The sequence below is a fragment of the Lissotriton helveticus genome, chromosome 6 (assembly GCF_964261635.1).
Source record: "Lissotriton helveticus chromosome 6, aLisHel1.1, whole genome shotgun sequence".
NCBI lineage: Eukaryota > Metazoa > Chordata > Amphibia > Caudata > Salamandridae > Lissotriton > Lissotriton helveticus.
Genome location: NC_136067.1, coordinates 237218521 through 237240011, shown reverse-complemented (window position 1 = coordinate 237240011; position 21491 = coordinate 237218521). Strand labels below are relative to the sequence as shown.

Below are 21491 nucleotides of genomic sequence, written 5' to 3'. Positions count from 1 at the left end.
TTAGAAAATTATTTTTAAAAACTTTCCCCTGATAAAGACAAGGAGAACCTACTGGTCGAACGTAGGGCGGAGCGACGTCGCTCCATCGAATGCATTAAGAGCAAACCTCCCTCAACCCCACTATCTCAGACTAACTCTCCTGGTATAGGTTTGGTCTTAGAAAAAGAGGACCCCCTATCTACTCAGGGTATTCCAGCACTCCTCCGAGATATATCCCCCACACAAGCTGTCTCCAATACTATGGATACAACCGTTACATTAGTATCTAGTAACTTAAGTATGGGGTCAGAAGCTATATCCGATACCCCGCAAGCAGTGATGGTGACTACAAAAACCAAACCTAAAAAATCGGAGGCGCCCAAAGTGCATGGTCCGCCACCGAACAAAAGACGAAGGACGGGTGGTGTTCAACAAAGAGGCAAGATCAGTCATATTGACTTTGGAAAAGGACCTAAGGCAAGAGCTATACTTGCACCAACTCCAAAAGACACCTTATTATCCGATTTAACCCAAACGATTCCTCAGGCAATATCATCGACCCCTACACCAACTGCTTTGACATCTGGCCCAGAATTTGTCGGGGATTGCACACCTAACGAACAGTCATCTGTTCCCTCTTTAGCTTCCATTGAACGCATGTTTAGGTCATTTACGGTACCCATCCTTGAAAGACTGAAGAGGATAGAACAACGGATGGAGCATTTAGAATCGGCTATTACCAACAAAGTCGGACTTCCTAAGGATTTACCTAATTCAGCTTTACCCCATACAGTCGTAGTGCCTGCTTCTAATCTTGTCATCCAAAAGGACTTACATCCATTTAGTAATTCTGTGAGCCGTAATCATCAGGGGGTTGATCGAGATGTATCTGCCCATCAATTCGCCCCACATGTCCCCAAGGTAACCTCGAAGGAGGGGAACGCAGCTGCTACAAGAAACAAGCCGGAGGCAAGAGGGAGGGCGTCCCCAAATAGAGTAGAACATCGTAGAGCCCGTCAAGTTGAACTACCTCCAGAAGCAGTCCCCTACGTAGTTGTGCTCACGGGTGTCCCCATATTAGAGGATGACAGGAGAGAGGGTCCCATTCAGCTAAAAAATAAAACCATGCATTGGCTCACCCAGAACAGACCACTCCCTGGTTACATCAAGGGTGAAATTGTGCATGTGCGTCGCCTCCCTTTGTTGGGGAGCCAAGAGAAAGACATCAAGGGCGACCTAATAGTCATAAACTTTAGGGATCCGAGTGCTGTCAGATACATCCTAAACTGGATGCCAGGGAACACCAGTAAGACAATTGTGCCCTGTGATCTGACGTACTTCTACCCGAGAGCTCTGATAGCCCCTATAATATGTCCCTGGGTCCCCTCTGGCCCTCTGATCAATCAATCTATGAATTTCAGCAATCAGTACCCGCCGCAGGTGCCCAAACCTAAGGCCCCAAAAAATGCCTTTGGGTGGGATACCGTGCCCTATAGGGGCTACGGTAACGGTTTTAGGGGGAGGGATCACTCACATGGTGTGAGGGATATGGATCACTTGCTTCCATTTACCCCATTGGAAGTTACTAATAGATTTGAAGCCTTCTCTGGCCTTGACGGCTGCGAATGACGGTTGGGGTTCGAAGATACTGTATTCCCGTCGAACAGGATCAATGACACTAAAGAGAACCTAACACCCGATAATCAAATTTTGGTTCCTGTTCACACAGTAGTTGCAGCTAGCACAGAGGTTACCCAACAGAATATGGGTTACAGTAATGTATCTCCAGATCTTAACGATAGGATCAATCTTATGCATTCCAAACCCGTGATATCCTATGACCCCATTCAACCTCAGGATTTGAAACCCCATGAATCTAGACCTCCCCTCAAAAATCCATACATCTTTTCCATACTATTCTGGAATGTAGCGGGTTTACGCCCAAAATCCAACCTGCAACCATGGTTGGATACGATAAAAGCACATCAAGTAGTATGCCTGCAGGAAACATGGTCAACTGACCCGATTCATCTCTTGGGCTTCAAAACTTTTTTTGTCTCGGCGTCCCCAGGGATGTTTGGTAGACCCAAGGGAGGTTTAGTAATTAATGTAACCAATAATCTCTTTCCCTCACATATAGTGGAATTAAAGGGTGAAGAGAGTTATCAAATCCTTGAAGTGTCTTTTAATAAGTGTATAGCGTACCTTTTGGTTAATTTTTATAATACTTTTGACTCCGCTAATTGTGTGAAGATTTTAAATGAAATTACAGCCTTTTTGACCGCCCAGCGGATTAAAAATCTGTCCTCCTCTGTCTATGTCATCTGGGGCGGGGATTTTAACATCCCACTGTGTAAAAACTGTAAAAATGGTAATTGTGGGTTACTAGATGAACGTGGTCTTCCTCTGTCTCATTTTGTCCATACACTGACCGGCAATTGTCTAAATGAATGTCTCTTTTCCTTAGAGTTGGACTTTGCTAACGAATTGACTGATCCCCCGACTGATTTCTCGCCAAACTTTCATGGGAGAGGGCTGTCGAGTACTATAGACTTTATATTGTCCTCCCAGAGCATGAAAGGTCAAATGGTAAATTTCAAAACAGGCTTGAACACTGTAAGTGACCATTTCCCAAATAGTTTAGTGGTGCTACCAAAAAATGTACCCCTCAGTCCCGTAACTAATAGTTTGTTAACCCAACAAACCCTGACAATGGACAAAACAAATGGCTTTTCTGTCAAATGGGCTAAGACGGACCCGACAGAAATGACCAGAAATATTTTTATTAAAGCACTCCCCTGGGTACAAAAATGTTTGGCGATAGATTCTCCCCCACTGCAGGTTATTACTAACTTCCAAGAAATTACTAGAATCATTAGAGAGGAGCTTTTTCGTAAACAGACATCTAAAAAGCCACCATCCAACGGTTGGTTTAATTCTCACTGCCGTAAAGCCCTTTCTAATCTGAAGGCGGCCCTTCGAAAAACAGTGAGAAATAAAATCGAAATAGCCAATCTAAGAAAGCAGTATAACCTTGCCTTACTAAACCGCAGGAAAGAAATTAAGACTAATCTATGGGCCCAACTCCATGAGAGCTGTCTAAGTAAAGATAGTGCCATGTTTTGGCGAGTAGTTAAATCTCCATTTCTGGCTGACTCATCTGCCGCGAGACATTTAGATGTCGCGGTGACGGCTGATGAGTGGGTCTCCCACTTCTCCAAAATATTTGATGGTAAGCCAATTGAGACCAGTAAGGAGGGAGCAGTCATGGGTGGTCAACCTATGGACAAAATCTACCCGATAAATCTTTTTTTTTTACCACAAAGAGGTCGTTAAAGCCCTGACAGCCTCTAAAACTGGGAAGGCCCCAGGCCCTGACGGGGTACCTGTAGATATTTATGTCCATAATCCTGAACTTTGGTCCCCCCTGATTACCCAGGTTTTAGCGGCAGATGTAACTGCCGGCCTAATTGACTCCTGGTCTACATCTATATTGCTCCCAATCTTTAAGAAGGGCGACCGCAGCGATCCCGCCTGTTACAGGCCTATCTCCCTTCTGGACTCCCTGGGAAAAGTTGCAGGCCGGTTGATATTGGAGCGCCTTCAAGATTGGGCGACCTCAAATAACATCGTGACCGACCTGCAATATGGGTTCCAGGAGGGACTCGGCACAGTGGAGCAGGCTTTGAATCTTTCCCTCTTGATAGGGAAATACACCGGAGCCAAAAAGTCAAATCTGTTCATGGTGTACGTAGACCTCAGCGCAGCATTTGACTGTGTCCAGCATTCTAGACTTTGGACCATACTTGGGGATCTGGGGGTAGACCCCTCGCTCATTATTTTTCTCCGCGAACTCTATTCAGATGCCACTGCTCGCGTCAGGTATGGAGTAAACGGAGAATTATCACCTGCCTTTACCATCACAAAAGGGGTTTGACAGGGTTGTGTGCTGGCTCCCTTCCTGTTCAATTTATACACCAACGGCCTTGAGGTGGCCATGCTAGAAGGGAGCCAGGACCTCCCATTGATAGCCCATCGCCCAATTCCGGCGCTACTATACGCTGATGATTCAGTAATTCTAGCGAGAACACTGAACCAATTACAAAACCAACTTAACAAATAATGCCAATTTATGGGTGCATTAGGCCTAAAAGTAAATGCGAAAAAGACCTTTGTTATGCATGTTGGTCCCAGGGTACGTAATCCAAAGAGTATTTATAATGACAAAGTGAGGTTGGAATGTACCAAGGTATATCCCTACTTGGGTATCTTACTGGACGATAATTTAAGTTGGAGACCGGCTATGAACAGCAAAAAACTTATTTTTCAGCGAGCAACTTCGGCTTTAGTCTCTTTTTCGAGAAAGTTGGGTAAACCGGCCCCACCAGAATTGTTAAAGATCTATTATGCAAAATGCCATTCTGTAGCCGACTATGGAGCTGGGGTCTGGGGATACTCAAACATGGACCCCCACCAGAGCATAGAGAATGGGTTTTTTAAATATTTGCTGGCGGTACCACAAAGCGCCCCAAATTACGCATGCCACATAGAATTGGGTGTAGACTACCTTATAGATATCATTAGGTCTCAACCCATCCTTCTATGGCACCGTATTTGGACAAAGACCCAATGTCACTTGACTCGCTCACTAATTACAGACTGCTTGGGTTTAGATAGATGGAATAAAATACCCTGGCTAACATATATTAGCAATTTCTTCAGGGATTTGGACTGTTCTTCCTACTTTCAAGATCCCTCCTGTTTAGCCGATATCAGTAGGAAATATATAAAAAAGTTATGCTTAACCCACTTGAGAAAACTACGTCTATCTCAGGAAATTAATAAGCCCTCCAACTTTCAAATTTTGACAGTACAGATCGTCCCGGGTATCCAAGCATACCTAACCTACCATCTCACCTCATACGAAAAGTACTTACTAACGAGGTTCCGTTTTGATTCTTTTTTTCGTATTGTTACATTTCCTAAAAAACAGGACTGGTCTCCCATTACTATAAAGTGCCCGTGTGACGGAATATCCCCACAATCAACAATGCACGTCACTCTTTTTTGCAGATATTATGTCTCTGCCCGTAAGCGCTGGATTGTGCCGCTCCTACGCACACTGGGCAAGAGATCTTGTCGTCCGGCCTATTTGGCTTTGAAATGTTGGGACTCAGAATATGTCGCAAAATGTGTAGCCTGTTTTTTAAAATCCTGTTTAAAATATCGTTCCAATTTTGATTGATTAACCACACTATATTAATTTCTTTTTTCAAATTGACCTGTCATCTAAACACACTAACCATGGAAATGTTAATTTTAATCAGTCGTTTTATTTTTTCCGTCTTTGTCATTTTTCTTAATTATTTATATCGAGATGTTTTATATGTTCTGTTTTTGCACTTTTTGTGGTTTCAAAAGTTTTTTTAACAGAATAAAAGTTTTATGACTGACTGACTGACTGAGTGCATCTTGGCCAGAATTTTTGTGGCTGGGCAACCAACATGTGGAGCTCAATCCCTTCTGTTTTCTGCAGCACTAATTCTGATGATATTTCCAGGAAAGTGTTTTCCTTTGGAAAGGCCTTTCCTAACTGGGCACACTAATTGCACATTGATCTCTGCTTTCTTCTTTACTTCTTCTTTTGGCTGTATCCTTTCTGACCCACTTATTTTTCTCCTTCTCTCTTGAAAATTTGTTCTTGCCCTCCCTTATACTAACCAATGGTCATCTAATCTCCCTTTCTCTGCTCTGGCATACTCACCAACTCCAAAAATGCTTATTACAACATCTTCTTGACTTGATGTCGATTAAGCTTCACTTCCCCATTATTTGCACAAGTATGCCACTTACTATTATTAAAACTGTGTCTTGTTTCTTTTATCTTTATTTCTTTTATCTTTAGTTGTCGTAATTTTTGTTTATTACATTTCTAAGTGTTAATACCAGATGTTTGATATGCTATATGTGTAAATGTTTGGTTTTATTTTTTCTACTTCTTTCCTATTTATCCACATTGGTGCTCTTGTTTGATTGTTACGTTCTAAATTTCTCCAATGCCTGTAGGACATACTGCATAAATAAATAAACCTCTCCCTTGATCTATTTTCCAAGCCTTTGCCCTTATATTAAGATCACGAGAATAAAGTAATATTTAAATTTTGCTGCTAATAATGGGCTTGATTCATGAACTTTTCTGCGGACCAACTTTCTATTCGAAACAGTCATCCTCAGGTGTAAATAGCAAGTTCATAATTCACAAAACCAAGAGCTGCAGGCATTAACCTGCCCCAACGTCATACAGTGGATTTTTCACAGTACATAGATGTTTACAGCAGAGCAGTAATGGGTGGTCTTTTAAAAGATGGTAAACACTTTCAAAGTCATAGAATCTCGGGTATTCACAAACGCTCCTAAAGATTGTCACACCCACTTTATTTACATTATGTACATTACGAAGAAGGTTAGCACAAACTAATATTTCATGAGGATACCGGAGAAGGAACTTCCTTACAGGAAAAGGTGCTCTGCCTGTGGAGAAAAATAAATGTGGTCAATGCAAATCATAAAATGAAATTTATAATTAATAGATATCCACATGTTAGTCTCTGCTTTGTCCATTATGTTGTCCAATACTGTCTCCATTTCCTTGATGAGGCATACCTTTTTTCTGACATGATATGTGTTTTCCTTAATTTACAGATCAAACTTATTTTACAACATCCCCAGACATAGCTTTTCTAGGAGATAACTTGACGCTAACATGCAGCACCAAATCCAACTCCACCTCTGTCAGTTGGACTCAGAATGGAGCTCCTGTCAAGATAAGCGCTACCAACACATTTAAAGATGGCGTGTCACAATCAGTTCTGGTAATTCCAAGCATCACTGCTTCAGATGCAGGTACACCATTTTCATTATGACCTGACCACCTCTTTGCTTTGAAAGGGCTCTTTTATGGATGTTGGCAATAGATCTTTGTTAAAAACAAATGATAAAAGTTATCTTTCAGTTCAATTGCTAATTAAAGAAGATTACACATTTAAAGCATGTTTGGAATTTAACTTTATGGTTTCATTTTGAATAATTACTTGGGTTACAGGTATGAAAGTGTTTTATCAAACTCTGTTTCTACAGTTTTTAGGTCATACTACCAACAGCTTTAGTTGCCTGAAATACCACGCTATCAATTCTTTATAAAAGTCGGTAAAAAGCAGTACCAGAGTAGTCTTGGAATAGCCATTGACTTTTAAAGGTTTATTTTAGAATATCATTGCTTGGATTGTCAATCCATCAGAATACTTAAATACCTGAGAAAAACAGGTTCACAGACCTTTGTTCTCACCACCACATCCTCTCCAATATGGCTTAAAACATTGTCATTGATTTCAAGAGGCTCGTCCCACCTCTAGCATTTCGCCATCATGGCGTACAAAAGCAACACCATAAATGCATTCTAGGCATTCTTCTTTAACAGTTTCTGAGGCATTTTTCTTAGTCTTCTAGTGTGAACATTCTGTTGTGAGATTTCGATTTATATTTAAGAAAAATCCTATAATTATGTTGGTCCCTCACTTTTGATAATATTTTGTAATATATTGCAACTACTAGTACATGATCCTAACAAGAGGGCCGCACAAAAGATACTCTGTGGTACTACTTCTTGATTTCAGAAGTTCTCTTTATTCAATGCTGCTGATAAATACTTAATCTGCACTCCACAGAATCGACACAGATCAACAGCCTAGACAGCAACACACACTTCTTAGCATACCGCCGCTACTCCATTGTTACACTGCACAAAAGGAGCATGCACTCCTGAGGGCATTCTCCTACTCTCTGGTACTCTGTAGACTATTCTCATACAATTATTTTAAGGTGTCACCTACTGGCAACCTTGCAATTTGTTGTTTATTTTTAATCCTAGTGACTCCATTTTACTTCAAATTAAAGGTACCATTTCATCAACACGCTAATGATCTTTCTCTCCCCAGCACTTTCAACCCTACTCTGTTCTTACATCCCTCGGTCCTATGGTTTTTTCTAGATCTTCTATGCTGCACTGGCACTACTTTTTCTGCACTGAACAGGTATTTCACGCACCCTGCCAACAGTTGAGGTTAATTTTTTTATTTTTGCATAGTTAATTAAAACCATTGCAATAACACTACAAAATTCCTAAAACATCGTTATTAAAACCAATTAAAAGCCAACGATGGAACATTCTTTGCAGTTTAAAATCACAGGGCCCGATTCACAGAATGAACTTAAGACTAAATCCTAAACTTACTACTATTTGGTATTCACAGAATGCACTTACTACTTTCGGGATTCACAGAGTGAACTTACTACTTTCGGGATTCACAGAATAAACTTACTACTTTCGGTATTCACAGAATAGATTTAGGACTACTAACTTTAAGTCCGAAATCGGGGAGTAAATTCCGGCCCGGAGGCGGAGCTTCTGGCTTGGGGGCGGAGCTTGCGACATGGAGGCGGAGCTTGCGGCTTAGAGGTGGAGCTTCCGGCTCAGAGGTGGGGATTTTTGCCATGCTGAAATCTCCAACTCTGGGCCGCAAGCTCCGCCTCCGGGCCGCAAGCTCCGCCTCCGGACCGCAAGCTCTGCCTCCGGGCCGCAAGCTCTGCCTCCGGGCTGCAAGCTCCGCCCCCAAGCCGGAAGCTCCGCCTCCGGGCCAGAATTTACTCCCCGATTTCGGACTTAGAGTTAGTAGTCTTAAATCTATTCTGTGAATACCGAAAGTAGTACGTTTATTCTGTGAATCCCGAAAGTAGTAAGTTCACTCTGTGAATCCCGAAAGTAGTAAGTGCATTCTGTGAATACCAAATAGTAGTAAGTTTAGGATTTAGTCTTAAGTTCATTCTGTGAATCGGGCCCACAGTTAGGTTGTGCTAGCTAAGGAAAGTCCATGGGTCGCTGGATGCTGTGATGTGCTTGTCTCAGGTTATCTTTATTCCAGCCCTGTTGCCCATTTGTCAGATCAAATTGTTTCTGCTTATTGCAAGATTTGGCCCTCTACTGCTGGTGGGCATCCTTGATGAGGTTCCGCTAAGTCCTTTTACCCGTCTGCTAGTCAGCTTCGCGGCGGTATGCTTCATGGAACATTTTTGGGTGTTTTGGGCATTATTTGTTCAGCCATCTTCAGGAACTTTACCAATCTGCAGTTTAGTTGAATATTTACTGGGTTTAAGCTGGCCAGCACTGCTTACCTTCTAGTGCGGATACCTTTCTGTTTAAGAGGTTCTTTTAGGAACTGTTGCTGCGCTTGGTGCATTTCTTTGCATAGGCAAATTAAGTGAAGAATATCGCCATTATTGATGTTGCACATCTTGCAAATATTTTGTCCTTTTATCCTCAGCCATGGTGGTAGATGCTGGGTGCATGGTAGTATCAAAAACAATAGAGAGAGCAAGGATTATGTTCACCAGAGTGAACGGGGAGTACTCCTGTACCCCTGGATACAATAGTAGAATAAACAACACAGAGGAGTACCACCAATGAGAATTCACCAGTTGCTGTAGGGGTGAATGGTTTTCGTAAGGTGGAGAAAAACTCTTTTTATTAGAAACCCCTCACTCATCACCTAGTGATGACATGCTTCATCATCGGGGTCCACCCTAATGACCTAGCGCCATCAGGGTGTGCTTCGACACCTGATTACAGTGGAGCAGGTTTTTGAGTGGTGGTGCGTGAAAAAATGAAAGGTAAGTGTGTTAAAAATTGTCCTGGTTTGAACTTAAAAAATAAAGATTTTTATTGGTAAGCAACTGGACAATGTTAAAATCGTGGCGAGATAAAATAAGGGCAGTGATGAGCCCGTGTATCTCTAGGGTTTATGTGTTGGGTCTACATGTTTCAACCTTAGCGGTTATGGTCAACCAGGTTTTCGTCAGGACCTCAAAACCAAGTAGGTGGATGGTCTGCGTCCCCTAAAATACGCACCCAATCCTACCACATGGGACCACTGGATGGCAAAAATGTGCCCGTGGTTTTAGCTCGCTCCACACTGGGTGAGCTGTAGAAAAATTGTTTAAAACACTCTCAGTGGAGTGTTCAAGGACTTCATGGGGCAGGGGAGGTTACCCTCGAAAATAAACGTATTAGTTTGATGCCGAGGGACTCAGCTTGTAACCTACTGCCTGCACCGCCCCGTTAGTATCGGGGCGGTGCAGGCAGTAGGTTACAAGCTGAGTCCAGTGTGGAGCGAGCTAAAACCACGGGCACATTTTTGCCATCCAGTGGTCCCATGTGGTAGGATTGGGTGCGTCTTTTAGGGGACGCAGACCATCCACCTACTTGGTTTTGAGGTCCTGACGAAAACCTGGTTGACCATAACCGCTAAGGTTGAAACATGTAGACCCAACACATAAACCCTAGAGATACACGGGCTCATCACTGCCCTTATTTTATCTCGCCACGATTTTAACATTGTCCAGTTGCTTACCAATAAAAATCTTTATTTTTTAAGTTCAAACCAGGACAATTTTTAACACACTTACCTTTCATTTTTTCACGCACCACCACTCAAAAACCTGCTCCACTGTAATCAAGTGTCGAAGCACACCCTGATGGCGCTAGGTCATTAGGGTGGACCCCGATGATGAAGCATGTCATCACTAGGTGATGAGTGAGGGGTTTCTAATAAAAAGAGTTTTTCTCCACCTTACGAAAACCATTCACCCCTACAGCAACTGGTGAATTCTCATTGGTGGTACTCCTCTGTGTTGTTTATTCTGCATGGTAGTATCCCCAGTCTATACCTTAGAAAGTTCATTTTAATGGCCCTAGGATAGCCCTGATTAAAGTATGGTTGTGGGGCGAGTGATTTGTAGGATTTGAGGGTCATCCAGCCATGAGATCTTTTCGAAAAGCTTGCCTTGTCCTCCAATAAGGAGATTTTTTTAATGTTTTTCCAGACTAATTTTTTTAAGTTTAGGTAGCCAAGTTGCGCATCCCAAAGTCCAGAGAGTTTGGTAGATTCCAAGGCTAACTGAAGGTGGTTTCTGGCCTAAGAGAACTCCCTTCTTTTGTATATCGTGCCACAACAGAAAGTTTAGAGTGTTTGTTGTTGCACTTGTTATCAGATGATGTATGTACCATACCTGGCTAAGACTTGTTGTTGAAGGCCAAACTCCAAGCTTATTTGAGCGAGTGATGTATAGAGCGGAAGGCAGAACATAGTTCTGTAAGCTTTAACCTGCGTACTATCCAGCTCCTTAGCGTCTCTTCCCCGCATCGCCTCGCTGCCATAAGTGATCGAGGGGAGAAGTTTGTCCTAAACTACCTTCAATAGCGGGGTCAGAGTCGGTCCCATCAATTGGTTTGCAAGAATTTTCATTGTCAGGGCAGTCAACAGACCTTTCCTTCCTATTTCCTCTTTCTGGCGCCAAAACGACCCTTCCTTGTCGAATATGACTCCTAGGTACTTATACTTACAAGCTGGGTCAATTTTAGTGCCGCCAAGGAACCAGTTCTTCTGTGTGTTCTTTTTAATATTTATTGACAGTGTTCTTGTCTTGCTCAGGTTTATTTTTAAGTTGTTTTCTGTTGCATATTTCTGCATTTCCGTTAATAGGTGTTGAAGACCGACATGAGTGTGACTGAGCTGAACTATGTCATCTGCGTACATGAGATTGGTTAAAGTTCTCCCTCCCACCCTTGGAGAGTGGGACTTATAGGCATCAAGCACCTTTGGAAAGTCAGCCATGAATAAATTAAACAGGTTTGGTTCAAGCACACAACCCTGTTTCATTCCTTTTTTTGTTGGTACTTTTGAGGAGAGGTGGGTGCCACCGCCTAGTTTCACCTGCACCCAAGTGTCCGTGTGTAGAAGCATCAGCATGTTTAAGGTAGTCTGTGGAATGCCCCATCACGCCAGTGTCCCCCACAGTCAACTTCTCTCGATATTGTCAAAGGCAGCACTGAAGTCAATGTAACACTGGTGTAGAGGTTATTTGGAAGCTGTTGCTGCGTCAATTATTAGAGAGATTGCAAGGATATTTGTAGATGTGCTAGTCATTTTGCGGAAACCGGTCTGATTCAGCAGTATTATCTGGTTCGTCTCAGCCCAGAGTGTGAGCTCCTCTAATATGGTGCCCGCAAAATATTTCGCTTCATTAACAATCAGAGCTACTAGGCGGTAGTTGTTGGGCTCGGCCTTGTCCCCTTTTTGTGAATTGGGACTATTGTCGAGCCCCTACAGGATTCTGATATTCTGTTTGGCAGCCTATTTTCCAGAAAGAGAGGTTGTAGGATAAACGCCCAATCTTCCACTCTTCACTTTGAACAGGGCAGGTTGCATGTCATTCGGTCCCGGGGCTCCTTCTTTCCGCCCTTTGGCGATCTGCTTTTTAATTAGGAGTGACAGCATGTGGCTCGCGACGCCTGATGGTTTGATTCCTCTGGCTGGGTACTGCTGCTCCGTTATTTTGGATACGCTTGCTTCAGCTTGTCCCTCTGGTATCCAGCTGTTGACCATTTGAGCTCCTGCATTTTCTGTATGGTTATTAAAGTGATAGGTAAGATATTTTATCCAATTTGCTTCTGATATGTGAGACCGTATGCCCTTAAATTGTGGGCGCATGATCCCGTTCACAGTTTTCCAGAAGTGGGCACTGTTGTTACAATTCATATCGTATAAGAGTTTTGCCCAGGTTTCGTTCTCGCAATCTCTCTTGATGTTCCATTTCAATCTTTTTAGCACTGCCCTTTGATGATTCAGGTATTCTCGTGCACTAATGTTCCATGGGGATCTTCTCAGCTTACGCAGAATCGAGTTTATTGATCTTTTGAGACCCTTGAGCTGTACTCTCTGCTAGTTCTATATTGTAGTTTTTCCATATTTTTTCTGAAAGTTGTCTTTTGTGGGGAGAGAATCTGCAAGCTTTTCTAGCAGTATGGCTGTAAAATGTCCGCAGTAAGCGATTTGATCATCTGTGCTGGAAGCTTGCGAATTAAAGAGTTGTATTGCAGCTTCAGCCTGCAAGTTCGAGTTGTTTGTCGTGCATTTGATCCTTTTTAGATTTACTGTGTGAATAGGCCCCAGGGATATGTCTGGCCTGATTGAGCTCGGTACAGTAGTTGTTAGTTGAATTTCCTGGGGGCGATGGTCACTGTCACCCTTGGCCCCCATTCTGAATCCAAGGATATATGGGAACAGCATAAGACTTGCAAAGGTGTAATCCAATATAGAGCTTGTTGTCGTAGAGTAAAATGATTCGACTGGAGGAGAGTCTTCTGGAAATCTTCAGTTTAGTCTGCGAAGATTTAGATGTTCTAGGTCGTCAAGGAAGCAGCTGATGCGGCATTTCTTCTTTCCCTGCAATGGGACGCATTGGGTGGGAATGTTGTGGATTCTAGTTAGAGCCAATACCACCTCCCCTTCTGCCGAGCCGATGAGATAATGGTTTAGGTCCCCTGCCAAGATGAACATCAGGTTTTCCATCTCTGCGGCATACTCAGCCAATTGGTTGATGAGTTTGGTCGAGTCTTTCGCTTTACGTTTAGGATGGACATACGAGTTAATTATGCAAACCTCAATTTCTTCTTCGTCGAAGGCGATTCTAATTGTGGCTGCTTGTATTGCTCTTGACATCGAGTCCACAAGGGTTACTGAGGCTATGCTCATTGTGGAAACATGGGTAGTCAGCCTCCAGAGCAATGACCATACCTACCGTTCCTTGTTGCTGGTGTGGCGAAACATATGTAACCTTCAATGTGCTGTGGGTCCATGAGCCAAGTTTCTTGCATAATAATTATATCGAAGGTAGTAGCATACTTCAAAAAATCAGGTTCCTCTATTTTTGTTGCTAAACCATTAAAGTTCCACGAGCATAGACTAAGGGAAGGTTCCTTTACCCTGCTGTAGGCTCTATCTAGTGGGGTGCATCAATCCTCCTCTGTGCGTATAGTTATTGTGCGAGATAGTGCTTCCCTGGTGAGACCTTAGTTTGAGTAGGTGACTGCCCTCGACCATACATCTGGTCGGTCCCACTGGCTGCTGGTGCTCCGTTGTCGCGATCTTCCCCGCGCGCCTCTAAGTATGAATGTGCTTTGTGTTTTTTTGTTACAGGGCTTACAATGCTCAGTAATGGAAATGGGTAGGCTGGTTTTTGAAAAGGGGCGATGTCAATGCCCCAGTTTTGGAATATCCCCAGTTCAGCTAGGATTGTGTCTGCAATTTTGCTTGTGGTCCTTGTTGTCTTTGTTGCCTCTGGGCTTTGAGGATTAGCAGGCAACATACTTTATTCGAAAAAGAAATTTTCATAAAAGTACAAAATACGAAGTACATTGCAATTTGGCATTTCACTGATATAAAACAAATAACTGTGCTAACTATACAAAAAAGAAACATCAAACATCAACTAAAGATTTTGACCTGATGAACCAAGCATTTGCCACATATTTGGCCACCCCACAAACAATATACATTGAAGAGGCATTTGTTAAAATGACTCTCGTAGCTATTCTATGGTCTCTCACCCCAAGATCCCTACAAATAGGTTTCAGCCATTTTGCTCTTGGTTGTTTATAAGCAGCACAGGTGAACAGAAAGTGGCCTAACGATTCTTTTGGGCAGGCACAGCTAGGACATTTTAAATCTGTTCCACTACGTCCCTTCCAACCCTCCTTAAAAGAATTAAGGGGTATTGTGCCATATCTAAGTTTCAAAAATAGCGATCCGTCACGGGGTGCCTGGATAAAGTCCATAAATGGTTCTAATTTCCTAAGAGGCTTATGGTCAAGGAAGGAGTTAGTAAGGGCGCCCCAATTTGGACTCCTAAGTTCTTTAGCCACAATCCAATCCCAGTAAAGTTTTTTAACAACTAGTTTTGGAGGAGGCATTTGGGATGCCCAACTATCCTCCAGACCTATAGATGTCACCAGTCTCTTTAAATTATTGAGCCATTTAATTTTATTAGCTACATTCAAAATAATCAATTCATCCAGAACTCTAGCATAATGAAGAAGTTCAGGGGTCCTTCTAAGCCGGACCCAAAATAACAAAGGGCGAATTTGGATCAGGTCAGAAATTGATCTTTTGCCCAAATCTAAAAATAATGGTTTCAGCGGGGTTGAAACCGGTAGTGAAACTATATTTCTAATACATTTATTTTCAGCCACTACCAGTGCTTTAATATTTTCCGCACCCCACAATTCTGAGCCATAAACTGCCGCTGGAAGCGCTTTACCTTCATAAACCACCAGAGTAGGAGCTATGGGTCTGCTAGTAGATAGCCGCTGATTCTTAAATATTACTCCTGATACCCTTTTGAGGTTTAAAACCATTTTAGCAATATGGGAAGACCATCTCAAATCATTACTAAGTCTTACTCCAAGGTAATCAAATTCATCCACCACCTCAAGTGGAGTGCCATTCAACATTAGATTTTAACCTTCCTCATTTTCTTTTTGCCGGTCAACACCATCAACTTTGTTTTAGTAGTGTTTATTGTCAATCCCCTATCTTCACAAAAGGTGCAGAAACGATCAAGCAATTTCTGCAAACCCATAGGGGATTTCGACATGAGGAGAGTGTCATCGGCAAAGAGGAGGGTAGGTGTTTTCTCTCCTGCAAGGACAGGGGCATCTGCTGGGTCCTCCCTCAAATGGTCCACCACCCCATTTATAAAGAGGGAGAATAGGGTTGGAGCCATCACACATCCCTGTCTCACACCCCTATTAACTGGTATCTTCTCAGTCAGATGACCCTGCGTTCCCCAGCGAATCCTGGCATAATTCCCCTCATAGAGTTTAATGATAAGTTGCAATAAATAACTGGGAAATCCCATATCAGATAGGACTGACCAGAGCTTGGGCTGTGGAATGACATCGAATGCTGTCTTTAAATCTATGAAAGCCAGGTATAAACTGCCCTTGGCTATTAACACTGACTTCCAACAGACAGCACAGAATCGAAATACCTGATCTATTGCACCCACATTACATCTAAATCCGGCCTGAAAGTGGGACAGGATACCATTATCCACGAGCCATGCTTCTGTACGATTTATGATGACCCTGCCAACTACCTTTTGGATGGAATCTATCAGACTTATTGGTCTGTAGTTGGCAGGATCATCTCTTGCGCCCTTTTTATATATGGTTATAACCTCGGCACCCTTCCAGGAATCTGGAACAGGGTAACCATATTGTATCAGATTCAACAGACATGCTATGTACTCCACCCAGGTTTCTGAATCATGCTTTAACAAATCCCCCGGGAGGCCAGCAGGGCCGGGGGCCTTCCCCGGCAGCAATTTGAGAATAGCGCATTGGACTTCACGCTGGGAGAATAGATCTACCCTAGCAATTGAATTTCCATAGGACATACTTTGAGTGGCTTTAAAGGATGATAAGGATGAACAAACCAAGCTGTCCTGACAGTATAATTTTAAAAAATGGGAATACCATTCCTGTTCGGTAATATGATTTAAACACACAGTTTCTACACTACCTCTATTCTGCCTGCTTCCAATTCATCCTGACCCAGATCTGTCCAGTGCTTAACCAGCCCTAGAACCGACAAACTCTTACAGTGGACTGGGAGTCCATAGAGTGCGGTACACCTGAGAGCTGTCCCTCAATCCACTCCTGTGGAAGAGACGACACCTATCTCCCAAGACCTACCGCTTGAGCAACTCTTTGGCGAGTGGGAAGGCCAAAGCAGAGGGCGATTGCGAAGCTGCCTGTGGTGCCACTTATGTTACTGCCTCGTGAATCCCAAAGAGGCAGTGTGTCAACATCGCACTCTTACCTCCATGCAATTTGCGTCCTTAGAACTCAACTTACACCCAGTGAGTGGTCCTTCCAGCCAAGCAACACCCTTCCTGCACCTGCGACAACCACATAGCTTGTACTCTATTCCATGAGAGAACATGCTGAGTGGAAACAATGCCCAGAACTGATTATTAGTGCTGACCATACCAGGCATCAAGTTCCTAAGGAATACATCAGTTGCTGGCTGTTGACCCACTCCAGGGAGTCTGCTCACACTTGTCATGAGCACCAACTCGCTCCGTATTTGACAACTGCCCTACCTAAGGGAAGGCCTTCACCATCTACCCGCCGCAAAACAGGTTCCTCATACACAGTGGCCAGTCAGACTTTAAAATTCCTACACCAAGTTAATCGCCCCAAGAGTACCCGGGTGAGGTACCCTACTGGTATTATCATAGCTGCCCTTAACTAAAGCCTGTAGAGACCGGATACAGAGCTAGTACAGAGTAAGGCATTCGTGAGTTATCTCTCTTTCCCAGGGACCCTTCTCTGGCTCCAAGGCAACTCAACAGCTGTCCTTTGTCAAAACCCTTTCAAGAGGAGCTGCACAAGTGACTGTGAAGCTGGATGCAGCGATAGAATCCACACTGACACTGGCTACAGTCCTCAAAGAACTCACCATTATGAGCTCCAAAAGGTCCACCTTTAATGTTACTATCGCGTGTTTGGCAACTGACGTAAAATCCCTATGCTCTGACTGAACTCTCTTGTATACACCAGTGCCTCAATTCTATTGATAAAAGGATGGACGGCTTAGACAGGAGGTACAAATCAAAACCGGATCTAGGGAACTGACAACCTTTGACTACAGAGAAAAGCCTTGGACTTGGAAAAACGACCCAGCCAGCATAATATATGCCTCAACGGGATACCGGAGGGCATGGAAGGAGCCGATATGTTCAGGTTTCTCAGCTTCTTCTGGATCACATTCCCTGAGCTGTAGAGTTTCAGAGGGGATGCCTGCTCGCTAAGCAGATGCAACTAGGGCCATCATAGCATGTCCTCTGAGACACCGAGACACAAGGACCATGCTGCAAGCAGGAAAACGGAAGGGGGGCTCCATTCCATCATGATTGCAACATTGTCCATGTGACAATAGTCTTGCCCCAGGACTTTCTGTCCTCATCATTCCTTACCAGGGCCCATCAACCTGAAGCTGTTTCTAGGGGTCCCCATGTGCCTGCATGGAGTGGGAGGCATTGTGGTTGGCGGGGTAGCTAAAGGGCAGAGACATGTATGTGATGCCCTTTCATAGCATCAGTATCCCTAGCAGATTTTACCAGCTGTCAGCGCCATCTCCACTGTCTACCAAACTACTATCCCGGGACATTTCCCTGAGCAATGGTGCTTACTCTGCAGATTAAAGGTAGATTTTTTTTTGGGGGGGGGTTATATAGCGTGAACTAGACCCAAAGGTATCAAAGCGCTTAACATGAGCACCAGTTGTGTTACAGGTGGACACATTACTTTTTGTTAGGCACGAGAAGAATAAGTGATCTGCCCAGAATCACAGGGTGTTGACTGCCCCTGCGGAGACTCAAATCCAGTTCCCCAGCTTTGAGGTCGACCGCCCTAGCTGTTAGGCCACATCCTCTCTCCAAAAGAGAGTTTGCCAGTTTACACACATCGGACCAGTTCACTCACTCCCACATGCTCCCAATTCCCGACTTGGGCAAATGAATAATCACATACCATAGGTTACCTGGTAAGGCACTGTTTAGTCTGTGGTCTCCCCATCCCTGCTGTGACTGGTCGCAGTTGCGGATGTACTGACCTTTCTCTTCGTTCTCAGGCATAGCTCCACCACTGGGGCTCCCTCATCAATCCCAGAGGATGTCTCTCTCCATGTTGTATCAATAAACATGAAAGGAAAGTCTAGTTTTGTTAAGAGAATAGAAATTCAAATGCATCTCTGATATCACAGGACTGTTGCACCACTCCTACAGGAGCTTCTTCTACCCCGTACCAAAATAAATAAACTGAAATGAAAAAGAGTCAGGAGAGTAGTGGGCAGCATCTGCACATTGCCCATAATGACACGGACCCCTGACTCTCTTTCCTACCCAGACACCCCACAGAAAATATGGGGATGTCATTTTAACCCATAGGTCCTTACTATAGAGACTCTTACAATCCTGGATGGATGCATGTGACAAATATGTCTTTGCGGAACTAAAAATAGTGGAACAGGTCGTAATTCTGGACTCTCTGTATGCATCAAACATGGATAAACCTGCCTCCTTGGCCAATTGACTAGGTTGTTCACAGAATTTGAGAATAGCAAAATAGTTGTGGGTGAATAGATAGTGGCATGTGGCCCAGACCTGATTATAGATCAGACCGTCTCACACGATCCTTACAATGGATCACTGACAGAATAACGATGGACCTACAAGAATATCGATAATTAATATTTATTTGTAAAATAATATTTCATACTACATTAACTATAACAGTAGGGAAAATTCTGGATAGCGTAGGGGATACATTTACTACCACTATTCTCACTCCAGAGAGTGCAACAGTAGGGAAAGTGTTGGATAGCAGAGGGGAATAATTTACTATTCCCACTCCAGCAAGTGCAACAGTAGGGAAAGTGTTGGATAGCGGAAGGGAATAATTCACTATTCCCACTCCACGGAATGTAACAGTAGGGGAGGTGTTGGATAGCGGGAGGGTAAATATTACTATTCCCACTCCAGTTAGTGCAACAGTAGGGAAAGTGTTGGATAGCGGAGAGGAAACAATTAATATTCCCACTCCAATGAGTTTAACAATAGGGAAATTGTTGGATAGCGGAGTGGTAACATTTACTATTCATACTCCTGTGAGTGCAACAGTAGGGAAAGTGTTGGATAGCGAGTGGGTAAAAATAACTATTCCCACCCCTGTTAGTGCAACAGTAGGGAAATTGTTGGATAGCAGAGGGGTAAAAATGTCTATTCCCACTCCAGTAATTGCAACAGTAGGGAAAGTGTTGGATAGTGGGTAGGTCAAAATTACTATTCCTACTTCAACGACTGCAATAGTAGGAAAATAATTGGATAGCAGGTGGAAATAATTTACTATTCCCACTTCTCTAAGTGTAACGGAAGGGAAAGTGTTGGATAGCGTAGGGGAATAATTTACTGTTCCTACTCCAGCAAATGCAACAGTAGGGAAAGGGTTGGATAGCGGGGAGGTAAAAATGCATATTACGATTCCAACGAGTGTAAGAGTAGGGAAAGTGTTGGATAGCGGCGGATAAAAATTACTATTCCCATTCCAACGAGTGTAACAGTAGGGAAATTGTTGGATAGCAGTGGGGTAAAAATGTCTATTCCCTCTCTAGTAATTGCAACAGTAGGTAAAGTGTTGGATAGCGGGTAGGAAAAAATTACTATTCCCACTCCAGTGAGTACAGCAGTAGGGAAAGTGTTGGATAGCGGGTGGGTAAAAATTACTATTCCCACTCCAATGACTGCAACAGTAGGGAAATTGTTGGATAGCAGGGGGGGGGGGTCAAAATGACTATCCCCACTCCAGTGAGTGCTACAGTAGGGAAAGAATTGGATAGCGGGTGGAAATAATTTACTATTCCCACTCCTATAAGTGTAACAGCAGGGAAAGTGTTGGATAGCGTAGGGGAATAATGTACTTTTCCCACTCCAGCATATGCAACAGTAGGGAAAGTGTTGGATAGCGGAGGTGACAAATTTAGTATTCCCACTCCTGCAAAATAATTAACATTAATTAACAAATAATTAATTTATCAGAAATAATTAACCTCCCACCATATTCCCCTATGAACGACACCACCAATATTATAAAATATTACCCAATTAACATAATTATTAATTAATTAATAACAATTAACAAGCAAATTAAACCATTAAAAATAAATTAGATCACACAAATAACACTATGAAATAAATGTAAATAAATATTATATAAAACATAAATAAAAAATGTACACAATTAACCTATTAATAAATTCATTATTAATAGCCAATTAATTAACACAATTAACAATAGAAATTATTTAATGCAAAAATATTACTGAATATAATCATTAATAATTAATTTCAATGAATTTACTTACCACCCTATTCCGATATAAACCCACAACCCACAACGGAACTAAAACGTAATATTAATTAAAAAAAAATAATTTAATAGCATCTAAAAAATTATTAATTATATATTATAATTAAATTACTTTCCACCCTATTCCCCTATAAACCCACAACCCGCTATGGAACTAAAATATGCAAAAATGTAGTAACATAAAATTAATTACTTACAAAAAATTCAAACATACATTAGAAAAATAAGCTATACCTTTACCACATATACTAACATACTAAAGACTAAAAATCGATATTATAAACAATGATATTTTACTTACGATATAACTAACTTCGATATTAAATAAAGCGATATTTCTTACCTGCATGTCGATATTCTTGTTGACGATATTCTTGCAGGTCGATATTCTGTAACATCGAAATTTAAACATCGATATTATGGCATATCAATATTTAAAACTCGATATTATGTCTGCATACCCCTTACAAGTCCTCAGACAAGTCTCAGCTCATGGACCTTTTGGGAGATCACATACTGTTAGACGCTTGGAGGGTGGGCTACCCCACAAACACAGGTTGTACGAGTGCATCACTATACATGAACAATTCAATACATTAGGGAGCCTGAATAATACAGAATGGAGACA

The 21491-nt window shown here is 42.6% G+C and overlaps 1 protein-coding gene across 1 annotated transcript in view; it reads left to right on the top strand.

The window, feature by feature from the left end:
- Nucleotides 1-21491, top strand: part of LOC144762471 (adhesion G protein-coupled receptor F5-like) — a 937058-nt gene that overhangs the window by 444485 nt on the left and 471082 nt on the right. Inside the window, exon 12 of the mRNA XM_078647684.1 lies at nt 6682-6882. Within this exon, the coding sequence (XP_078503810.1) occupies nt 6682-6882 (201 nt within the window). The remainder of the gene's footprint in view (nt 1-6681; nt 6883-21491) is intronic.